Source organism: Chamaea fasciata, unplaced genomic scaffold, assembly GCF_029207755.1.
Source record: "Chamaea fasciata isolate MVZ Bird 193981 ecotype frontalis unplaced genomic scaffold, bChaFas1.0.hap1 SCAF_2, whole genome shotgun sequence".
Taxonomy (NCBI): Eukaryota; Metazoa; Chordata; class Aves; order Passeriformes; family Sylviidae; genus Chamaea; species Chamaea fasciata.
In genome coordinates, this window is record NW_027094087.1 from 27,258,892 (window position 1) to 27,266,512 (window position 7,621).

Genomic DNA, 7,621 nt, shown 5'->3' on the forward strand with positions numbered 1-7,621 from the left:
CCTGCTTTGGTTTTCACTCACTTTGATTGCTAATGAAAATCCTAGATTTCGTTTTTCAAGAACGTTCAACAAATCTAAAGGATAGTCACGGTCAAATGGAAAGAAAGGGAAAGCAAAAACAAACATTAGAGAATAAAGAATTAGTAAAAATCCAAACAAAGACCACTAAAAGTATTAGAAAAAAAAATTCTGTTTTTCTTTTGGAAAACACTACATTCTCAAAAAATCTCAAAAACTACTTAAACAGCAGTTATTTATTCTCCTAGTGCATGTCAGGTGACAAAACAAGCTTAACTAGAAAAAAATGCTATAAAGTCTTAATAATGGGCAGCTAAGAAAACATCATAGATGCAAAATTATGCAGTCTACATGCCCTGGAAATTCCCATCAGCTCCCTGTTATCTCTCTAACCAAAGAGGTGCAAATCCAGTCAGGCTTTCCAAATGGTAAACCGGGAGCAGAGAACCACTGACAATCATAAGCACCAGTCTTCCACTGAGGGACACCTGTAGTGACTCTTCCTTATCCATATTTCAAAAGGCCTGGGAAGCATTGTCACAACCTTTGAGCATGTGCTTGAACTGAAGCAGCACTGCATGCTCAAGTTCACTTTCCTGCACAGAGGTAAATGACCTAGGCACACTTACAGAGCTTGCTACTCTAAAGCACTGAGAACACACCCCAAACATAGTTTGGATGTCAGTACCGTGGTTGCAAGGTCTGTGTCTATCTGCACACGAATACATGGCAGGTACACCTTCAGCCCCTCCCTCCCATGCTCCCCTCTAGTCTGCCAAAAAGTACTTTAGACTCATAACTCTAAACTCAGGATTTTGCAGCTACCTTCCACCTCCTCACCTTTGTAGTCTCACTGAAGTCTGGCATTTCCCTCATATTCAAAATCTGATAATCAAAATTCCAGAAAATAAGTTAATTTGTTTTGGTAACTTTAATTCCTGCACATAATGAAAGGAAGGAGCTATGTGCTATGCTATATGTTATGTTAAGTCAAGGTTAACCACAGCACCTAAAAGAAGGTGCACCACTCAGGGAAAATATTGGTAACCTGCAAGGATGCTCTGAGAACACAAAATCTGAAAACATAATCTATCTTCATTGTTAGATATTTGACACATATAACATATTACTATTTCTTTATTGACACGGTAAAAGGGGGAAAAACCCAACTCTGCCCTATTTTAGCCCTGTAACATAATATATGCAGCTAAATGCATGTATTTCTGGGTCAGAATTAAGCCAGACTCCTTCCTTCTCACACAAGTTAAAGACAGGACCTACAGTAGTTATTTATTAAACTGTCTGACCTTGCTAAATGCAGTTAGGTTAACATCCCATTAATCACCTGTCATTACACCTGCTAAGAGCAGAACAGAGTTTCCTGAAGAAGATGCCAGAGATAACTTATTGCAACTTTGATTTTCTCTAAGAATCACACTTCTGCAAAGAACAGACAGAATTATAATAACCTGTGTCTATTGCTTCCATCATGCTGACTGGAAAAATGAACACAGAAAAATGCTTTTGAAATCCCATTGAAGAGTAAGAGACTGACCCTAGAAGATGCAAAAATTCTGCAAGCCCGAATTAAAGGATATTGTGAGTGAAGCAATAGGACAAATAGAAGCTGATTATTTGTTTGCTACAAAAAATTAAGAGATCCCAAAGTTTGACAGAATTATTTCTCCTTACCTGCATTTTTTCAATCATTTCAAACAAGTCCACAGTCTGTGAAAAGGAAAAGACAACAGAGAAAAATAATTTGACATTTGCAGAAGCTAACGTTATCTTCTGTGGTGACCCCGATATTGAAGGAGCCAACAGCTCCTTTCATATTTTGGCAAGAAACTACTTGCTTGCTGAAGACATGATGGAATTGTTCTTCCTTGATCAGCAGCATGGACAAAACAACTGGCCAAATTGTCTTCTCCTTGTGTTGCAAAAGCTTGCCCTGAAACCTGGTCAATCAGGTATCAGGAACTTCTCTCTTTCAATGGGTGAGATTGACTTGAGATAGTATGGCATAAGAACTGGTCAAATTAGCAAGTTTAGGATTCTCACAGAAGGAGGCAACTGTAGCTGTAAGACACACATGCGCACAAGCTTGATTTCAGTCAATTCTTCTGCACACATAACTCAAAGCATACACCAACCCTGAGCCAAACATGGACTGCTTTTACCTTGTTGGGGACAGCCGGAGTGAGGACACATGGAAAGCCTTCAGTGGGAGAGTTTATAACATCACTAAAACCCTGCACCACCTCCTCAGACCTCCTGCAACAGACAGAGTCAGAAAAAAAAAAAAAAGTTAACTCTTAAGATAATTCAAGATGTCAGTGCTTGCCTGCAGCGCCTCCTTTGCCTTCTGCTTATTACTCCTCTCCCCAGGCCATTTCTTGCCTATAAGGAAGCTGTCATTCCCTGTAAGAATCCCTGAGGTGGCTGAACTTAGCACTTGCCACTTGCAAACATCCTGAATGTAACAGCAAAAATTTTTTGGCTTCTGACTGCTCTGCCTCTGCTCACATAAAATATTTTCCTCACAACTGTCATGGAAGTGCTGAATGATTTTTCTTTGCCAAGTTCCTCTTCCATCATGGATTTGGAGCAGAATTAAGACACGTCTCATGAGAAGCTTTGTAATCAGATCCCAAAACAGAACTGTATTAAAAAGGATGAAAGTAGTTCTGAACTATCACTGAAATCAGCACCAAAAGAACAGCCCCAGCTGCCACAGCCTGGGTACTAATCTCAAAGACAGAAGCATAACAGAGATGGCACTAGAACAGAACTGATAACACCCTGCAGAGATGCAGGCACAGTTTTATGTTACCACTGCTAGTACAGCCAGCATGGAGATTAGGTGAGCTTTTGTCTGCACATCTGCTATGGAAAATACATTATTACTATGGTCCCTGCTAGAGCAGCAGTGTGTACAAACAGCGGCAGGAATTTATTTGATTTCATAGATGAGAAAATAAAAAGCAACACAAGCACTACACTGTAGTTTAGAAGACATATTTAGCACTGCCCATGGCACTACAGACAGTCTCACTGCCAGCAGCACCTCTCCTACTGTTACTTTAGAAACATTCCACACCTCTCACAGTTTTTACTAGCAGTCACAGCTGGGGTTAAGTCATGGTGAAGGCCACATAGGTGGGGCTGGGAACAAAGCACAGGTTTACAGGAAACAGGACTCGTCCACTTTGTAATGAAATCATGAACATGACTGTTGGGTGGTCATAGAACCACAGAAGGGTTTGGGTTGGAAGCGACCTTAAAGATCATCTAGTCCCAATCCCTCTGCTAGATGTCACCTACTACATCAGATTGCTCGGGGCCCCATCCAACCTGGCCTTGAACACTTCCAGGGATGGGCCACCCACAGCTTCTCTGGGCAGCCTGTGCCACTGCCTCACTATCCTCTGAGTAAAGAATTTCTTCCTAACACGTAATATAAATCTCTTCTCTTTTAAAACCATTCCCCATCGTCCTGTCACTACCTGCCCTGTAAAAAGTAACCCTCCCTCTTTAATAAGCCCTTTCTAAGTACTAGAAGGCTTCAATAAGGTCTCCCCTGGTCATTCTTTTCTCCATGCTGAACAATCCCAGCTCTCTCAGCCTGTTTTTGTAGGAGAGGAGCTCCAGCCCTCAGAACATCTTTGTGGCCTCCTCTAGACCTACTCTAGCTGTTTAGCGTCACATCTCTCTTGTGCTGGGGACCCCAGAGCTGGATGCAGTATTCCACGTGTGGTCTCACAAGAGCAGAGCAGAGAGGGAAAATCAACTCTCTCAACCTGCTGGACACTCCTCTTGTGATGCAGCCCAGGGTATGTTGGGCTTACCAGGCTGTAAGTGCACACTGCAGGCTCATGTCCAGCTTCTCCTCTACCAGAACCCCCAGGTCCTTCTCCACAGGGCTGCTCTCAACGAGCTCATCTCCCAGTCTGTGTCCATGTCTGGGATTGCCCCGAACCAGGTGCAGCACATTGCTTTTGGACTTGTTGAACTTCACCAGATTCTCATGGGACCACCACTCGTCAAGCTCATCCAGGTCTCTCTGCATGGTCCCTTCTTCTGTTGTGTCATCTCCACCCCTCAGCTCTGTGTCTTCAGCAAACCTGCTGAGAGTGCACTCAGTCCCACTGTCTATGTAATTGATAAAGATATTAAAGATCACACAACAGTCCCAAGACAGAGCCAGAGAGACACCACTTGTCACTGGCCATACAACCGTCATACAGTGCATATAATTATCCTAAAAGGCAATCAAGAATTGCTGTCCTGTAGCTTTTAGATGTGTGACTGCTGCTGCTTCCATGCTAAGAGAGTGGTCACACAGACCTCTGCCTTGAAAGCAGCGGCTACATTCCCTCTTGCATGGAGGTACAACATACTTCTGTAATCTTGAAACTACTCTATCACAAGCTCCAAGAATCATAATGCTCACCAGTTCTCTGACCATTCACAATTCACTTTAGTGGCCCAATGGCATCATGTAACTTGCACATAGGTTCATCTACACAAAGTAACACAATGCTTCCATCCCACAATTTTCTCCTGAAATTCAAATGAGGGAGATTTGTATAAAGCATCTAGAAATTAATGCCATAAAATTTCTGGGAGGAAAGACATAGGAGTTAGTCTTGAAAACCTCAAATAAATATTGAAATAGTTTGATGGCAAATGTATTTTAAATTAATATTAATACTATACTAATACATGCTTTATTTATCATCTTATTCATTTACTTAAAGAATGTTAGGGATGAGCAAAATTTATGACCAAGGCAATACATGAAACATTTTCACTGTCTCTTAAAAATCTGAATTCTGTGAGCCCCAAAAAGGCAAAAGCTTAATTTGATAAATTCTTGTTTCCAGAAAGAAGTGTAACAATAGAACCTTTTGTCCAACTGGATGTCCTGGGGCCTTGTTGCATGGTAGTGTTGTCTTTGGCACGTCACTGAGGCAAATGCTGAATCATTCAGAGGAGTTAAATACACACCTGCATCATGGAAATCTGGCAGCTCCTATATGAGGTCAGTGTCACCAGTCCTGCCCCTGTCCTCTCAACATAAATTCATCTCAACACTTTGGACTGACTGGAAAACTTTGGGCAGAAACTGTTCTTTACTGCTGAATCCTAGTACAGTTCTATTGTCCAAGTGAGTCCAGTAGATGCCAAAATCATCAGTCTTACTGAAGATTTAGAGATGTTCAAAATTCTGTAATTATCCCAAATTAGGAATACATTATGGGTCTTTGAAAATCCAAAAGAATGCCTTAGATTTTATGCTATCTTTTATAAAATACCACAAAAATCTGGGGCAATTATAATTATTGCTTAAAAGTCCACATTCAGTTTCCGGAACTTTGAACTTCTGGAATGAAAAGCGCTAGACTGTATTATAATAAGGGAACATACTTCTTTTCAAACTGAATCTTCAAACTCTTTGACCAGAGAAAAGAACATCTTCCTTCTAAAAAAGCAAAGCAATTCTGCAGATTGAGAGAGGAATATTTACATTCAACTGTGTACTTGCTGAAGCTTTATTCTTAGGAAATGGCAATATGGGGAAGCATAGAGCCTGGAAAATGCTGAAGGCTAAACTGGGATTTTGCTAGTGACAGTAACCAGTGCATTAATTTCAAGCAGGCAGTCAAACTAAATGTAGGTACTGCTGATCCACTGATAAATTCCATTCTCAATTCTGAAATGGAACAAGAACCTTTGAAGATCTCTAAGCCACTACAACTCTGCTCCTGCCTTGTATTCCTGTCTTGGCAGTATCCTTTGCTATTTCAGTTTAGAGATCTCTCTACCCAGCTTTGAAAATCATTGCTATCTGCTGTAGATGAATCAGTTCAATAGCCAAGTCAATGCAAGTATTTGCTCTCAGAAAAACACAAATTGGACAGAATTTCATACACCCTTTCATAAATATTCCAGAGCAAATGGGGATTTGCTGCACTCTAAAAGGCAAGTGCCCCAAATCCTCAGGTAACTGTTTTCCTGAAAGTTCACAGGGAAGCAGGTGTATGGCTGTTGCAAATACTTCTGCTAATCTGGAAGCTGTCCAATAGGAGAAACACCACAGCATGATTTGCAGCTATCTATGGAACAACAGTCAGTATATTAACTGGTGTCCCAGCCTGATAAGAGTTTCTTACAGGGAGACACTAATATGTTTTTTAAATCCCTCACTAGAAGAGACAGGCAATTCAGATGAACTGAAGGTAATGTGAGACAAGAACAGGTCTGAAATGTTCATAAGGAAAATTCTGGGCAACCACTTCTCTTGAGAAACAGCTTCTGCTGTTCCACACTCCCTTGTTTCTGCCTTGGAGAGATGCATTTGCTTTACCAAATACAGTTGTTAGCTACTCGGTGGAGACAGCTAAAAACATGTCACGAATAGCCCTACTCTCAGAACACCTGTACAGCTTTGAAATTTGCTTACACGTGGATTGCTAGTGCTCAAGAGAAGGAACTACTGAAGCAGAACTCGGAAAAGGAAGCAACCACTACAGATGAGAGGCGGTTTGCCCTCAGCTAATGACAAACTTTCTGCCCACAGACTCTGACTTCCAGAAAGAACCTCGGTGTCACTCGCACTCCCCTCTGGCTGCGGAGCACCTCCGGTGGTGGCCACCGCTCCCACTCGTGGGCAGCCCGTGCTCAGGACTTGGCGCACCCCCAGAGAGGTGGGCAGGGTACCGGGAGGGCCCGCAGAACCCCGCCAGCTCTCCTTGCGGGGCAGGAGAAAGGAGAACTCCAGGGGGAAATTAATCTTGCCATCCAACCCGCACTCCCACCTCCTGAGAAGTCCCAATAGGAGAGGTCCCCCACTCCCAGGACAGCAGGAGAAAGCCCGTCGGGCTTCCCTCTTTCTCTCCAGGGAGAGGGGCACCGGCTGCCGCCCCACGGCCCTCCCCTCCCGGCCGGAGCGGGGCCGGGAGGGACGGAAGGAGGGAGCGAGGGCCGGGCCCACAGCCAGACCCGGACCTGCCGGGCTGGGCTCGGCCATCACCTTCCCCCTCCCAGCCAACCCGAGAGGGCTCTTCCTGCTGCTCCAGCACTGAGATCCAACGCCGGCAGCCGCTGTCCTGCCCCGTCCCCGGGCTGCTCGAGAAAGGCAGGGCCCCAGGCCCCGCGGCCGCCTGCACCGGTCCCGGTGCCGGTACCTACCCTCCGCTGGCTCCGGCAGGGAAGCCGTGCTCCCGGGAAAACATGCTGGACTGCTCCGCTGAGTCAGCTCCCGGGTTCCCTCCTCGGGAGCCTGCTCTTCCCCGGCCTCGCCATGAAGAAGGGCACGGGCTCCCCCCCGGCCCCCTCCGAAGCCGCCGCTCCCGCCCCCACCCCTCCTCTTCCTCTCGGGCCGGGATTCACCGGATAGACAGGGAAGGGACCCGCACGGCCGGCACCGGGCCCGGCGGGCAGCGGCCCCGGAGAGGACGGAGGGGAGGAGGAGGAGGAGGGATGGAGGACGAGGAGACAAGGGGGGATGGGGTGATGACTTGTGCCCCTCCTCCGCCGTGGCAGAGCTGTTCCCCCTGGAGCCCCCGGCTGTGGGAGCCCGTGGATGGAGCACAGCGTG

The 7,621-nt window shown here is 45.2% G+C and overlaps 1 protein-coding gene across 3 annotated transcripts in view; it reads right to left on the reverse strand.

The window, feature by feature from the left end:
- The window catches only part of LOC136284902 (rap1 GTPase-activating protein 1-like), a 33,542-nt gene extending 26,199 nt beyond the window's left edge, over positions 1 to 7,343 (reverse strand). For all 3 annotated transcript variants that reach the window (XR_010719322.1, XM_066175393.1, XM_066175394.1), the window contains exons 1-3: positions 7,213 to 7,343; positions 2,199 to 2,292; positions 1,711 to 1,746 (exon numbers count right to left, since the gene is read on the reverse strand). Coding sequence is in view for 2 of the 3 variants with exons in the window: in XM_066175393.1 (XP_066031490.1) it covers positions 1,711 to 1,746; positions 2,199 to 2,292; positions 7,213 to 7,256 (174 nt within the window). In the remaining variant the exon portion in view is untranslated. The remainder of the gene's footprint in view (positions 1 to 1,710; positions 1,747 to 2,198; positions 2,293 to 7,212) is intronic.
- Between the last annotated feature and the right edge of the window lie 278 nt (positions 7,344 to 7,621).